Here is a 16,183-nt window from a genome sequence, read left to right on the forward strand (position 1 = left end):
TTTCACTGAGGAAATGTATGAGTCTGCTGTTAATCATAATGCAGAGGATTTTCCCAAGGTTGCTGTTGACCCATATCCCACGGTAGTTATTGGGGTCAAATTTGTCTCCACTTTTGTGGAATGGGGTGATCAGTCCTTGGTTACAAATATTGGGGATGATGCCAGAGCTGAGGATGATGTTAAAGAGTTTAAGTATAACCAATTGGAATTTGTAGTCTGTATATTTCATCATTTCATTTAGGATACCATCAACACCACAGGCCTTTTTAGGTTGGAGGTTTTGTATTTTGTCTTGTAGTTCATTCAAGTTAATTGGAGAATCCAGTGGGTTCTGGTCGTCTTTAATAGTTGACTCTAAGATTAGTATTTGATCATGTATATGTTTTTGCTGTTTGTTTTATGTTATAGAGCCAAAAATATTGGAGAAGTGGTTTATCCACACATCTCCGTTTTGGATAGATAACTCTCCATGTTGTTGTTTGTTTAGTGTTTTCCAATTTTCCCAGAAGTGGTTAGAGTCTGTGGATTCTTCAATTACATTGAGCTGATTTCTGACGTGCTGTTCCTTCTTTTTCCGTAGTGTATTTCTGTATTGTTTTAGTGATTCACCATAGTGAAGGCGTGTTTTTGGTTGGACAGGTTTCTAAATATCTTAAGTTTTTGCATTCTTCATCAAACCATTTGACATTTTTAACTTTCTTAGGATTTCTGCTTGCATTTTTTTTTTATTTGATAGGGAAGCTGAGAGGTCAAATATACTGTTTAGGTTTTCTACTGCCACGTTTACACCTTCACTATTACAGTGGAATGTTTTGTCCAGGAAGTTTTTTTGGTAGATTTCCACTCTACTTTCCGTACATCTACAGCATTTGTCAATATTATTCTGTTCCTTTGGCTTTGATGCCTCATGATTGAGTATTGATCTCTTCAAGTAGACTGGGGTTTTGCTGTGGTCTGATAGGGGAGTCAGTGGACTGACTGTGAACGCTCTGAGAGACTCTGGGTTGAGGTCAGTGATAAAGTAGTCTACAGTACTACAGCCAAGAGATGAGCTATAGGTGTACCTACCGTAGGAGTCCCCTCGAAGCCTACCATTGACTATGTACATACCCAGCATGCAACAGAGCTGCAGGAGTTGTGATCTGTTTTTGTTGGTTATGTTGTCGTAGTTGTGCTTAGGGGTGCATATGGGGGAGGGAATGCTGTCACCTCCAGGCAGGTGTTTGTCCCCCTGTGTGCTGAGGGTGTCAGGTTCTTGTCCAGTTCTGACATTTAGGTCGCCACAGACTAGTACATGTCCCTGGGCCTGGAAATGATTGATTTCCCCCTCCAGGATGGAGAAGCTGTCTTCATTATAGTATGGGGGTTCTAGTAGGGGGATATAGGTAGGATGGAGAAGCTGTCTTCATTAAAGTATGGGGGTTCTAGTGGGGGATATAGGTAGGATGGAGAAGCTGTCTTCATTAAAGTATGGGGATTCTAGTGGGGGGATATAGGTAGGATGGAGAAGCTGTCTTCATTAAAGTATGGGGATTCTAGTGGGGGGATATAGGTAGGATGGAGAAGCTGTCTTCATTAAAGTATGGGGATTCTAGTGGGGGGATATAGGTAGGATAGAGAAGCTGTCTTCATTAAAGTATGGGGGTTCTAGTAGGGGGATATAGGTAGGATGGAGAAGCTGTCTTCATTAAAGTATGGGGGTTCTAGTGGGGGGATATAGGTAGGATGGAGAAGCTGTCTTCATTATAGTATGGGGATTCTAGTGGGGGGATATAAGTAGGATGGAGAAGCTGTCTTCATTATAGTATGGGGATTCTAGTAGGGGGATATAGGTAGGATGGAGAAGCTGTCTTCATTATAGTATGGGGATTCTAGTGGGGGGATATAAGTAGGATGGAGAAGCTGTCTTCATTATAGTATGGGGATTCTAGTGGGGGGATATAGATAGGATTGAGAAGCTGTCTTCATTATAGTTTGGGGATTCTAGTGGGGGGATATAGGTAGGATGGAGAAGCTGTCTTCATTATAGTATGGGGATTCTAGTGGGGGGATATAGGTAGGATGGAGAAGCTGTCTTCATTATAGTATGGGGATTCTAGTGGGGGGATATAGGTAGGATGGAGAAGCTGTCTTCATTATAGTATGGGGATTCTAGTGGGGGGATATAAGTAGGATGGAGAAGCTGTCTTCATTATAGTATGGGGATTCTAGTGGGGGGATATAGGTAGGATGGAGAAGCTGTCTTCATTAAAGTATGGGGATTCTAGTGGGGGGATATAGGTAGGATGGAGAAGCTGTCTTCATTATAGTATGGGGATTCTAGTAGGGGGATATAGGTAGGATGGAGAAGCTGTCTTCATTATAGTATGGGGATTCTAGTAGGGGGATATAGGTAGGATGGAGAAGCTGTCTTCATTATAGTATGGGGATTCTAGTAGGGGGATATAGGTAGGATGGAGAAGCTGTCTTCATTATAGTATGGGGGTTCTAGTGGGGGGATATAAGTAGGATGGAGAAGCTGTCTTCATTAAAGTATGGGGGTTCTAGTGGGGGGATATAGGTAGGATGGAGAAGCTGTCTTCATTAAAGTATGGGGGTTCTAGTGGGGGGATATAGGTAGGATGGAGAAGCTGTCTTCATTAAAGTATGGGGATTCTAGTGGGGGGATATAGGTAGGATGGAGAAGCTGTCTTCATTAAAGTATGGGGATTCTAGTGGGGGGATATAGGTAGGATGGAGAAGCTGTCTTCATTAAAGTATGGGGATTCTAGTAGGGGGATATAGGTAGGATGGAGAAGCTGTCTTCATTATAGTATGGGGATTCTAGTGGGGGGATATAGGTAGGATGGAGAAGCTGTCTTCATTATAGTATGGGGATTCTAGTGGGGGGATATAGGTAGGATGGAGAAGCTGTCTTCATTAAAGTATGGGGGTTCTAGTGGGGGGATATAGGTAGGATGGAGAAGCTGTCTTCATTAAAGTATGGGGGTTCTAGTGGGGGGATATAGGTAGGATGGAGAAGCTGTCTTCATTAAAGTATGGGGATTCTAGTGGGGGGATATAGGTAGGATGGAGAAGCTGTCTTCATTATAGTATGGGGATTCTAGTGGGGGGATATAGGTAGGATGGAGAAGCTGTCTTCATTAAAGTATGGGGATTCTAGTAGGGGGATATAGGTAGGATGGAGAAGCTGTCTTCATTAAAGTATGGGGATTCTAGTGGGGGGATATAGGTAGGATGGAGAAGCTGTCTTCATTAAAGTATGGGGGTTCTAGTGGGGGGATATAGGTAGGATGGAGAAGCTGTCTTCATTATAGTATGGGGATTCTAGTGGGGGGATATAGGTAGGATGGAGAAGCTGTCTTCATTAAAGTATGGGGGTTCTAGTGGGGGGATATAAGTAGGATGGAGAAGCTGTCTTCATTAAAGTATGGGGATTCTAGTGGGGGGATATAGGTAGGATGGAGAAGCTGTCTTCATTAAAGTATGGGGGTTCTAGTAGGGGGATATAAGTAGGATGGAAAAGCTGTCTTCATTATAGTATGGGGGTTCTAGTAGGGGGATATAGGTAGGATGGAGAAGCTGTCTTCATTAAAGTATGGGGATTCTAGTGGGGGGATATAGGTAGGATGGAGAAGCTGTCTTCATTATAGTATGGGGATTCTAGTGGGGGGATATAGGTAGGATGGAGAAGCTGTCTTCATTAAAGTATGGGGGTTCTAGTAGGGGGATATAAGTAGGATGGAAAAGCTGTCTTCATTATAGTATGGGGGTTCTAGTAGGGGGATATAGGTAGGATGGAGAAGCTGTCTTCATTAAAGTATGGGGATTCTAGTGGGGGGATATAGGTAGGATGGAGAAGCTGTCTTCATTATAGTATGGGGGTTCTAGTAGGGGGATATAGGTAGGATGGAGAAGCTGTCTTCATTAAAGTATGGGGATTCTAGTAGGGGGATATAGGTAGGATGGAGAAGCTGTCTTCATTAAAGAATGGGGATTCTAGTAGGGGGATATAGGTAGGATGGAGAAGCTGTCTTCATTAAAGTATGGGGATTCTAGTAGGGGGATATAGGTAGGATGGAGAAGCTGTCTTCATTAAAGTATGGGGATTCTAGTAGGGGGATATAGGTAGGATGGAGAAGCTGTCTTCATTAAAGTATGGGGATTCTAGTAGGGGGATATAGGTAGGATGGAGAAGCTGTCTTCATTAAAGTATGGGGATTATAGTAGGGGGATATAGGTAGGATGGAGAAGCTGTCTTCATTAAAGTATGGGGATTCTAGTAGGGGGATATAGGTAGGATGGAGAAGCTGTCTTCATTAAAGTATGGGGATTCTAGTGGGGGGATATAGGTAGCACACAGGAGGACATTTTTCTCTGTTGAGAACTTTTCCTTTAGAATTTCTAGCCAAATGTAAAATGTTCCTGTTTTGATTAATATAATGGAGTGAGTTAGGTCTAATCTATACCAAATTAGCACACTTGGTGGATGGGACTACCAGCTCTCTGTAACCTAGAGGACAACCAGTGGGTCCATCTCCTCTATACCAGGTTTCTTGTAGGATGACAATGTCTGTATTTCTGATTTCTTTGATGAAGTCCAGGTTCCTGCTCTTTAGGCCAAAGGCAGATGACCTCAGGCCTTGGATATTCCAGGATGAGATAGTGAAGGCTTTGTGTTCCATAAAGTGTCCAATGTTGTTGGTCGTGTGGTTTGACCTCAGACCAGTAAGTGTGAGCAGAGCCTGCTGAGCATCTGGTACATGCCATTGGCTTGGGCTAGTGTAAGAGTGGGGGTTTAGGCCTGTTTGCCTGCTCACGGCCTGGGCGTATGTGTGACTTTCTCTCTCTCTCTTTCGCTCGCTAAAAACATTTCACTCCTTTTTTAAAACATTTCCATTAATGAATCCTGAATGTCATTTAGGACGACATCCAAAAAAGCTTATAATTTAGTCAACCCTTAAATGATTTTCCATTGCACAGATCTGTTGCTGTCTTTTAAAATCCCCATTTCTCTGTATCGTTTCAGTCCCTCGAGCCCCAGAGATAGAGGTAGGGGACTGTCTGGTGTTAGACAACACGGTGTCCGTAGCCTGGAAGATGCCAGTGGAGGACAGTAAGATAGACCACTACATACTGGAGTACAGAAAGACCGACCACGAAGGACTGCCACGCATCAAAGACCAACGGTGCTGGGAGGTGGTGGACAACATCAAGACCACAGAATACTCACTGTCCGGTACGGAGCTAGAGTAGACCTACTGTAGCCTGGTCCCAGGTCTGTTTGTTGTCGTCTTGCCAACTCCTATTGCCATTGTCATGTCACTTGGCAAGATGGCACAAACAGATCTGGGACCAGGCAAATACTGCAGTGTTTTCATGCAGCTTCTTGTGTTTAAAATATGACTAATCTATATAGTTTTGCTTCACCTTTTGTAACTTTTATCAAACTCTGAAAGCTTGTTCACCTACAGAACATAATGAACCTGTACAGATTAATGTGCTGTTCATCCTCCAGGTTTAAAGTTTGACTCCAAGTTCATGAACTTCCGGGTACGAGCTTGCAACAAGGCAGCAGCTGGAGAATACTCTGATCCAGTTACTCTGGAAACCAGAGGTAAGACTGTTAGTTACCCTGGAAACCAGAGGCAAGACTGTAAGTTACCCTGGAAACCAGAGGCAAGACTGTGTTAGTTACCCTGGAAACCAGAGGCAAGACTGTGTTAGTTACCCTGGAAACCAGAGGCAAGACTGTGTTAGTTACCCTGGAAACCAGAGGCAAGACTGTGTTAGTTACCCTGGAAACCAGAGGCAAGACTGTGTTAGTTACCCTGGAAACCAGAGGCAAGACTGTGTTAGTTACCCTGGAAACCAGAGGCAAGACTGTGTTAGTTACCCTGGAAACCAGAGGCAAGACTGTGTTAGTTACCCTGGAAACCAGAGGCAAGACTGTGTTAGTTACCCTGGAAACCAGAGGCAAGACTGTGTTAGTTACCCTGGAAACCAGAGGCAAGACTGTGTTAGTTACCCTGGAAACCAGACCTATGTTGTCTTGGATCAACAATTATGTAGTTATTGTGTAGTTATTAACTGACTGGTTGACTGACTGGTTAACTGATTGATTGACTGGTTGATTGATTCCCTCCCCAGCGTTTAACTTCGGTTTCGACTCGTCGTCGTCCCATCTGAACCTGAAGGTAGAGGACAGGACTGTGGAGTGGGACCCCCAGGGGGGAAAGGGGCTGGAGAGCAAGGTCAAGGGCAAGGAGAACAAGGGCAGGTGAGAACTGAACTGGAACACACACAATGTGTCCCAAATGTACCCTTACACCCTACGCCCTGATTGGTATAAGCAATATGGTGAAATTTCCAGTGAGCCTATCAGAAGGAAAGCTGGAGCTTATTACCATATTGACCGCGCCTGTCAAATACTCTCAGATCTCCACAAGTTCATAGGACTTAGGGTCTAGGGTTCAATTTGGGATTGGGCCTTATCTTAATTTGACCACAAACTGCCATTGAGATAGCCTGGTCCCAGATCTGTTTATTCAGTCTTGCCAATTCCTATGGCCATTACCTAGCCTGGTCCCAGATCTGTTTGTGCAGTCTTGCCAACTCCTATGGCCATTACCTAGCCTGGTCCCAGATCTGTTTGTGCAGTCTTGCCAACTCCTATGGTCGTTGACACATTAGTCATCACTACATAACATTTTGGAAGCATTTGTTAGTAACCATATATGTATGGTTTTATATAGAACAGAATAAATTCATCCCAGCTTACCAGCATACATACCGTACAGCCTACCAGCGTGCATACTGTATAGCCTACCAGCGTGCATACTGTACAGCCTACCAGTGTGCATACCGTAAGGTTCCCAGCCTACCAGCGTGCATACCGTAAGGGTCCCAGCCTACCAGCTTGCATACCGTAAGGATCCCAGCCTACCGGCGTGCATACCGTAAGGATCCCAGCCTACCGGCGTGCATACCGTAAGGATCCCAGCCTACCGGCGTACATACCGTAAGGATCCCAGCCTACCGGCGTGCATACCGTAAGGATCCCAGCCTACCGGCGTGCATACCGTAAGGATCCCAGCCTACCGGCGTGCATACCGTAAGGATCCCAGCCTACCGGCGTGCATACCGTAAGGATCCCAGCCTACTGGCGTGCATACCGTAAGGATCCCAGCCTACCGGCGTACATACCGTAAGGATCCCAGGCTACCGGCGTGCATACCGTAAGCATCCCAGCCTAGCGGCGTGCATACCGTAAGCATCCCAGCCTAGCGGCGTGCATACCTTAAGGATCCCAGCCTAGCGGCGTGCATACCTTAAGGATCCCAGCCTACCGGCGTGCATACCGTAAGGATCCCAGCCTAGCAGAGCGCATACCGTAAGGATCCCATCCTACCGGCGTGCATACCGTAAGGATCCCAGGCTACCGGCGTGCATGCCGTAAGGATCCCAGCCTACCGGCGTGCATACCGTAAGGATCCCAGCTACCAGCGTGCATACTGTAAAAGTCCCAGCATACCCGCGTACATACCGTAAGGATCCCAGCCTACCGGCGTGCATACCGTAAGGGTCCCAGCCTACCGGCGTGCATACCGTAAGGATCCCAGCCTACCGGCGTGCATACCGTAAGGATCCCAGCCTACCGGCGTGCATACCGTAAGGATCCCAGCCTACCGGCGTGCATACCGTAAGGATCCCAGCCTACCGGCGTGCATACCGTAAGGATCCCAGCCTACCGGCGTGCATACCGTAAGGATCCCAGCTTACCGGCGTGCATACCGTAAGGATCCCAGCCTAGCAGAGCGCATACCGTAAGGATCCCAGCCTACCGGCATGCATACCGTAAGGATCCCAGCCTAGCAGAGCGCATACCGTAAGGATCCCAGCCTACCGGCGTGCATACCTTAAGGATCCCAGCCTACGGGCGTGCATACCGTAAGGATCCCAGCCTACTGGCGTGCATACCGTAAGGATCCCAGCCTACCGGCGTGCATACCGTAAGGATCCCAGCCTAGCAGAGCGCATACCGTAAGGATCCCAGCCTACCGGCGTGCATACCGTAAGGATCCCAGCCTAGCAGAGCGCATACCGTAAGGATCCCAGCCTACCGGCGTGCATACCGTAAGGATCCCAGCCTAGCAGAGCGCATACCGTAAGGATCCCAGCCTACCGGCGTGCATACCTTAAGGATCCCAGCCTACCGGCGTGCATACCGTAAGGATCCCAGCCTACCGGCGCGCATACCTTAAGGATCCCAGCCTACCGGCGCGCATACCGTAAGGATCCCAGCCTACCGGCGCGCATACCGTAAGGATCCCAGCCTACCGGCGCGCATACCGTAAGGATCCCAGCCTACCGGCGCGCATACCGTAAGGATCCCAGCCTACCGGCGCGCATACCGTAAGGATCCCAGCCTACCGGCGCGCATACCGTAAGGATCCCAGCCTACCGGCGCGCATACCGTAAGGGTCCCAGCCTACCGGCGCGCATACCGTAAGGGTCCCAGCCTACCGGCGCGCATACCGTAAGGATTGCTGGACTGCAACAGCTCCAGTTGATTTAATAGTGGCTCAGGTCACGTGACCAAGGTCAACTTGTGGGTGTGCTGCTTCTTTATTTCTATGCTGCTGTTGACCTTGACTTGCTGTTGACCTTGACTTGCTGTTGACCTTGACCTGCTGTTGACCTTGACTTGCTGTTGACCTTGTGGATCATTATATACTGTTGATGAAATTGTGTCACTATGGATATAACACCTCATTGAGATGGTTACAGTCCTATCTTGTCAACAGAAAGCAGTTTACGTTCATAAATGGTGCCTATTCTGAACCTCATTCTGTATGCTATGGTGTCCCACAAGGCAGCTGCCTAGGACCTATTATGTACTTGCTGTATGCAAAGGATCTCCCTCTGGTGTGCTCCAATTTGTATAGCAACCATGTTTCCTGACGATACCATTGTCTATGTAACAGGAAATGATGTAGGGCAGCTGAAAGAGGTTATAGTGAAGCTGACATAAGTATTTTCCAATTGGATCACCCAAAACCAAATGAGTGGTAAATACAAGCCAAAAAAAACTAAGTCAATGCTAATATGTACGAAGAGGAGAAGGAAGAAATTACCCTCCTTAACAGCTGTCAGTTGGCGGGACACCCATCGCAGAGGTTTCAGAGACGCAGCTGTTAAGTGTGCTGCTAGACAACAGTCTCTCTTGGTCATCACACATTTCACAGCTTTGTAACAAAATCATCGGCATCTCCTGTATGATTGCGAAATATACACTACATTTACCCAAAAGTATGTGGACACCTGCTAGTCGAACATCTCATTCCAAAATCATGGGATGAGATGTTGTTCTAAATCAACTCCTATGGTCATTACCTAGCCTGGTCCCAGATTGGTTTGTGCAGTCTTGCCAATTCCTATGGTCGTTGACACATTAGCGTGACAAATAAGACCAGAGGAGGTGGCAAGACTGCACAAACAGATCTGCGACCAGGCTACCAAAAAAGTAAGAGTTGGCAAGACTGCACAAACAGATCTGGGACCTGGCTACCATTGAAGTGCCATTTTTAGATGTCACATTCTTCTGTGTTTGGGTCATGGTGGCTTGTGGTGGCTTGTGTTGTCTATCTGCTATCGAGGGGCGGTTTGAACAAAGACCTTTTTGTCAGTAGCAGCCGGACACTTTAGAGGCTCATGTTTTATTAAAAGGCTTCCTCTCCTGTCTTGGGTATCCACTTGCAGCGTTGTCTGTCAAAACGCTGTCTGCCAAGTTGAAGCGTAATTTCCTTCAAGAGATCAACACATTTTATACTTTGTAAAGTTCCGGCATTGATAGTGTCAGAAAATGTTCTTGAAAACCAATTGTAGGCTGAAGCTCCCTTTTAAAGAGAGAGTTCAGAGTAGTAATCTCTGGATGTGGAAAGACATCTACTGAAGGTTGGTTTACTCAGCTACAATGTAGAATTTGCGTTTATTTAGTGCCGAATGGAATCTCTTTTAGGGTCTTTTTTAAATAGCCAGCTCCACCACAGAATGTCTTTTTTTATTTTAACCAGATGTTTTTATTGTTTCTTTGTGTTCGTCAACAGCGCTCATCTTACCAATCTGAAGAACATGTCAAGGTGACCACGTGTGACTTTTCAGCTGTAGGATGTAGCATTAGGCTAGCTGAATGTAGCATTAGGCTAGCTGAATGTAGCATTAGGCTAGCTGAATGTAGCATTAGGCTAGCTGAATGTAGCATTAGGCTAGCTGAATGTAGCATTAGGCTAGCTGAATGTAGCATTAGGCTAGCTGAATGTAGCATTAGGCTAGCTGAATGTAGGGTTAGGCTACCGTGTAACCAGTGGCCATATTAGGTAGAGACCGCCTGTGTTCATGTTTGTACGCTCCGACAATCGCTTTCATATAGGCTGTTCTGCACATCAAGTCCCCTTTCGGGTTTTTGTGCGAACAGTTTAGGCTACAAACCTTTTCAGCAACGTTGCTCTTCTGAGAGAAACCTCCTGAAATGACTTGATATTGAGAATATGTGTAGTTTCTTTGTGTGACTGACTTAAGGAGACATCTACAGATGGAAATGGATGCTTTTTATAAACTCTTAATTTAGGTCAAATGGAATGAATTGGGGAAATTCGATTTTGGTTTGCCGGGCCTCCCACAAACAAAGAATATAATGTATTCTTATTGTGTCCTGAACCAATGAAAGACTCTTCATCTGTAGATGGCATCTTTCCTAACTGTTTCTCTTTCTACAAACCTCACGCTATATTCCTTTTTTCCCTTTGTCCTTTTAAAGAAATTATAACAAAATAAATAACATTAACTTTTATCCCTAGGCGACCCATCTCTGTTACAGAATTAATGTACAATTTAGTATCACCGAATTTATTTTTGTTTTTACTAATTTCTCTTATGCTTGCAACAAATGGTTTTGGTGAGTAACAATTCACTCTACTGTAGTAAGTATAGAAACTGTAATGTCCATATTTGTCCGGTCATTCATTCCATCATATCATGTTCCCGAAATCACAATGAGGTCCATGTACTTTTTTGGCTAATTGTTTTCCAAGTTAAAACGGACAAATCAGCAACGTGAAAACAGCTCTTTTTTTTTTTCTTTCTCTAAAAACCCAAAAAACAGAAAAGTGTTAGTTATCTTGTTAGCTCGGTTTTTTGTTGTTGCATATAAACCAAAAAATTACTTGATATTTCAGTTTTCACATGTGGGTGTGGTTAAATGTGAAAATGCCTGTCATTGGGCAAAGGCACAACCTATACTTCCTGTCCCTTCAAAATAAGAGTTCACCTTTCTAAATGCATTCTATTAATCTACTATATATTAAATCATCAATTTTAATAGCTATTTATGTGTTTATTAATGTCAAGATAAAGCGATATTTCTCTATTTAAGATGATAAGATAGTCACAGCAATGATTGTGTTTATTGACCTATTAATGAACTGATGTTACTCTGACTGTTTAGCTTCACTAGTTATTCATTGGTAATCTGAGCATCCTCGACTATTACTGTAGCTCTGCTGGTATTGCTGTTCTGTCTGTTGAGGGCATGGAAAGGAGAAGAGTGGAGGGTTTCAGAGAATTTACATAATTCAACAGAGTCACAATGAAGAGGTAGAGAGCAGGGTGAGAGATTCAGATTACGAGCCAAAGGCTTGAGGCTACAGAGACTTTCAAATGACAGGCCAGTCCGCCACTCACACCCCTGCTGTACACTCCTCTCCCCGCCCCCTCCTCTGTCTGCCACGTACTGTCTCACAGCCCTGCAGTACTCTCCTCTCCTCTCCTCTGTCTGCCACGTACTGACTCTCAGCCCTGCAGTACTCTCCTCTCCTCTGTCTGCCACATACTGACTCACAGCCCTGCAGTACACTCCTCTCCTCTGTCTGCCACATACTGACTCTCAGCCCTGCAGTACTCTCCTCTCCTCTGTCTGCCACGTACTGACTCACAGCCCTGCAGTACTCTCCTCTCCTCTGTCTGTCACATACTAACTCACAGCCCTGCAGTACTCTCCTCTCCTCTGTCTGTCACATACTGACTCACAGCCCTGCAGTACTCTCCTCTCCTCTCCTCTGCCACATACTGACTCTCAGCCCTGCAGTACTCTCCTCTCCTCTGTCTGCCACGCACTGACTCTCAGCCCTGCAGTACTCTCCTCTCCTCTGTCTGTCACATACTGACTCACAGCCCTGCAGTACTCTCCTCTCCTCTGTCTGTCACATACTGACTCTCAGCCCTGCAGTACTCTCCTCTCCTCTGTCTGTCACATACTAACTCACAGCCCTGCAGTACTCTCCTCTCCTCTCCTCTGCCACATACTGACTCTCAGCCCTGCAGTACTCTCCTCTCCTCTGTCTGTCACATACTAACTCACAGCCCTGCAGTACTCTCCTCTCCTCTGTCTGTCACATACTAACTCACAGCCCTGCAGTACTCTCCTCTCCTCTCCTCTCCTCTGCCACATACTGACTCTCAGCCCTGCAGTACTCTCCTCTCCTCTGTCTGCCACGCACTGACTCTCAGCCCTGCAGTACTCTCCTCTCCTCTGTCTGTCACATACTGACTCACAGCAGCTGCTATTTCATCGCTGATAAACACTGAGGAGAGGTCCACTGATTGGCTAAACACTGAGGAGAGGTCCACTGATTGGCTAAACACTGAGGAGAGGTCAACTGATTGGCTAAACACTGAGGAGAGGTCCACTGATTGGCTAAACACTGAGGAGAGGTCCACTGATTGGCTAAACACTGAGGAGAGGTCCACTGATTGGCTAAACACTGAGGAGCGGTCCACTGATTGGCTAAACACTGAGGAAGGGTCCACTGATTGGCTAAACACTGAGGAGGGGTCCACTGATTGGCTAAACACTGAGGAAAGGTCCACTGATTGGCTAAACACTGAGGAGAGGTCCACTGATTGGCTAAACACTGAGGAGGGGTCCACTGATTGGCTAAACACTGAGGAAGGGTCCACTGATTGGCTAAACACTGAGGAGGGGTCCACTGATTGGCTAAACACTGAGGAGCGGTCCACTGATTGGCTAAACACTGAGGAGGGGTCCACTGATTGGCTAAACACTGAGGAGGGGTCCACTGATTGGCTAAACACTGAGGAGCGGTCCACTGATTGGCTAAACACTGAGGAGGGGTCCACTGATTGGCTAAACACTGAGGAGAGGTCCACTGATTGACTTATAGGAAAAGGCCCATTTTAGTCAATGATGGTGGAGATAATTTTTCTTGAATTGTTGTGTCCATGTATGATATTTTATTATAGACTATACCTGGAATATATATAATGTTGTACAAGATGTGCGACTGTAGTGTTTTCATGAGACAAGTTCACAAGCCTCTCGTCTCTATCCTATCAAAGGACACACACCCTGTCAGTCCTTATTGACTCCTCACACCCTGTCAGTCCTTACTGACTCCTCACACCCTGTCAGTCCTTACTCTGACTCCTCACACCCTGTCAGTCCTTACTGACTCCTCACACCCTGTCAGTCCTTACTGACTCCTCACACCCTGTCAGTCCTTACTGACTCCTCACACCCTGTCAGTCCTTATTGACTCCTCACACCCTGTCAGTCCTTACTGACTCCTCACACCCTGTCAGTCCTTTCTCTGACTCCTCACACCCTGTCAGTCCTTACTCTGACTCCTCACACCCTGTCAGTCCTTACTGACTCCTCACACCCTGTCGGTCCTTACTGACTCCTCACACCCTGTCAGTCCATACTGACTCAACACACCCTGTCGGTCCTTACTGACTCCACACACCCTGTCAGTCCTTACTCTGACTCCTCACACCCTGTCAGTCCTTACTGACTCCTCACACCCTGTCAGTCCTTATTGACTCCTCACACCCTGTCGGTCCTTACTCTGACTCCTCACACCCTGTCAGTCCTTACTGACTCCACACACCCTGTCAGTCCTTACTGACTCCTCACACCCTGTCAGTCCTTACTCTGACTCCTCACACCCTGTCAGTCCTTACTGACTCCTCACACCCTGTCAGTCCTTATTGACTCCTCACACCCTGTCGGTCCTTACTCTGACTCCTCACACCCTGTCAGTCCTTACTGACTCCTCACACCCTGTCAGTCCTTACTGACTCCACACACCCTGTCAGTCCTTACTCTGACTCCTCACACCCTGTCAGTCCTTACTGACTCCTCACACCCTGTCAGTCCTTACTCTGACTCCTCACACCCTGTCAGTCCTTATTGACTCCTCACACCCTGTCGGTCCTTACTCTGACTCCTCACACCCTGTCAGTCCTTACTGACTCCTCACACCCTGTCAGTCCTTACTGACTCCACACACCCTGTCAGTCCTTACTCTGACTCCTCACACCCTGTCAGTCCTTACTGACTCCTCACACCCTGTCAGTCCTTACTCTGACTCCTCACACCCTGTCGGTCCTTACTCTGACTCCTCACACCCTGTCGGTCCTTACTCTGACTCCTCACACCCTGTCAGTCCTTACTGACTCCTCACACCCTGTCAGTCCTTACTGACTCCTCACACCCTGTCAGTCCTTACTGACTCCACACACCCTGTCAGTCCTTACTCTGACTCCTCACACCCTGTCAGTCCTTACTCTGACTCCTCACACCCTGTCAGTCCTTATTGACTCCTCACACCCTGTCGGTCCTTACTCTGACTCCTCACACCCTGTCAGTCCTTACTGACTCCTCACACCCTGTCAGTCCTTACTGACTCCACACACCCTGTCAGTCCTTACTCTGACTCCTCACACCCTGTCAGTCCTTACTGACTCCACACACCCTGTCGGTCCTTTCTCTGACTCCTCACACCCTGTCGGTCCTTACTGACTCCTCACACCCTGTCAGTCCTTACTGACTCCACACACCCTGTCAGTCCTTACTGACTCCTCACACCCTGTCAGTCCTTATTGACTCCTCACACCCTGTCAGTCCTTATTGACTCCTCACACCCTGTCAGTCCTTACTGACTCCACACACCCTGTCGGTCCTTACTGACTCCTCACACCCTGTCAGTCCTTACTGACTCCACACACCCTGTCAGTCCTTACTCTGACTCCTCACACCCTGTCAGTCCTTATTGACTCCTCACACCCTGTCAGTCTTTATTGACTCCTCACACCCTGTCAGTCCTTACTGACTCCTCACACCCTGTCAGTCCATACTGACTCCTCACACCCTGTCAGTCCTTACTGACTCCACACACCCTGTCAGTCCTTATTGACTCCTCACACCCTGTCAGTCCTTACTCTGACTCCTCACACCCTGTCAGTCCTTACTGACTCCACACACCCTGTCAGTCCATACTGACTCCACACATCCTGTCGGTCCTTACTGACTCCTCACACCCTGTCAGTCCTTACTGACTCCACACACCCTGTCAGTCCTTACTGACTCCACACACCCTGTCAGTCCTTACTCTGACTCCTCACACCCTGTCAGTCCTTACTGACTCCACACACCCTGTCAGTCCTTATTGACTCCTCACACCCTGTCAGTCCTTACTCTGACTCCTCACACCCTGTCAGTCCTTACTGACTCCACACACCCTGTCAGTCCATACTGACTCCTCACACCCTGTCAGTCCTTACTGACTCCACACACCCTGTCAGTCCTTATTGACTCCTCACACCCTGTCGGTCCTTACTCTGACTCCTCACACCCTGTCAGTCCTTACTCTGACTCCACACACCCTGTCAGTCCTTACTGACTCCTCACACCCTGTCAGTCCATACTGACTCCTCACACCCTGTCAGTCCTTACTGACTCCTCACACCCTGTCAGTCCATACTGACTCCTCACACCCTGTCAGTCCATACTGACTCCTCACACCCTGTCAGTCCTTACTCGGACTCCTCACACCCTGTCAGTCCTTACTCGGACTCCTCACACCCTGTCAGTCCTTACTGACTCCTCACACCCTGTCAGTCCATACTGACTCCACACACCCTGTCAGTCCTTACTCTGACTCCTCACACCCTGTCAGTCCTTACTGACTCCACACACCCTGTCGGTCCTTTCTCTGACTCCTCACACCCTGTCGGTCCTTACTGACTCCTCACACCCTGTCAGTCCTTACTGACTCCACACACCCTGTCAGTCCTTACTGACTCCTCACACCCTGTCAGTCCT

The 16,183-nt window shown here is 47.2% G+C and overlaps 1 protein-coding gene across 4 annotated transcripts in view; it reads left to right on the forward strand.

Annotated features, from left to right (window-relative positions):
• Positions 1-16,183, forward strand: part of LOC106568556 (FSD1-like protein) — a 126,212-nt gene that overhangs the window by 54,713 nt on the left and 55,316 nt on the right. For 2 of the 4 annotated variants that reach the window (XM_045692675.2, XM_045692674.2), the window contains exons 7-10: positions 5,030-5,239; positions 5,519-5,617; positions 6,151-6,280; positions 10,110-10,142. In XM_045692675.2, the coding sequence (XP_045548631.1) occupies positions 5,030-5,239; positions 5,519-5,617; positions 6,151-6,280; positions 10,110-10,142 (472 nt within the window). The remainder of the gene's footprint in view (positions 1-5,029; positions 5,240-5,518; positions 5,618-6,150; positions 6,281-10,109; positions 10,143-16,183) is intronic. The other 2 variants (XM_045692677.2, XM_045692676.2) reach the window with 1 other exon arrangement.

Source organism: Salmo salar, chromosome 13 (assembly GCF_965601325.2).
Source record: "Salmo salar chromosome 13, fSalSal1, whole genome shotgun sequence".
Classification (NCBI taxonomy): domain Eukaryota; kingdom Metazoa; phylum Chordata; class Actinopteri; order Salmoniformes; family Salmonidae; genus Salmo; species Salmo salar.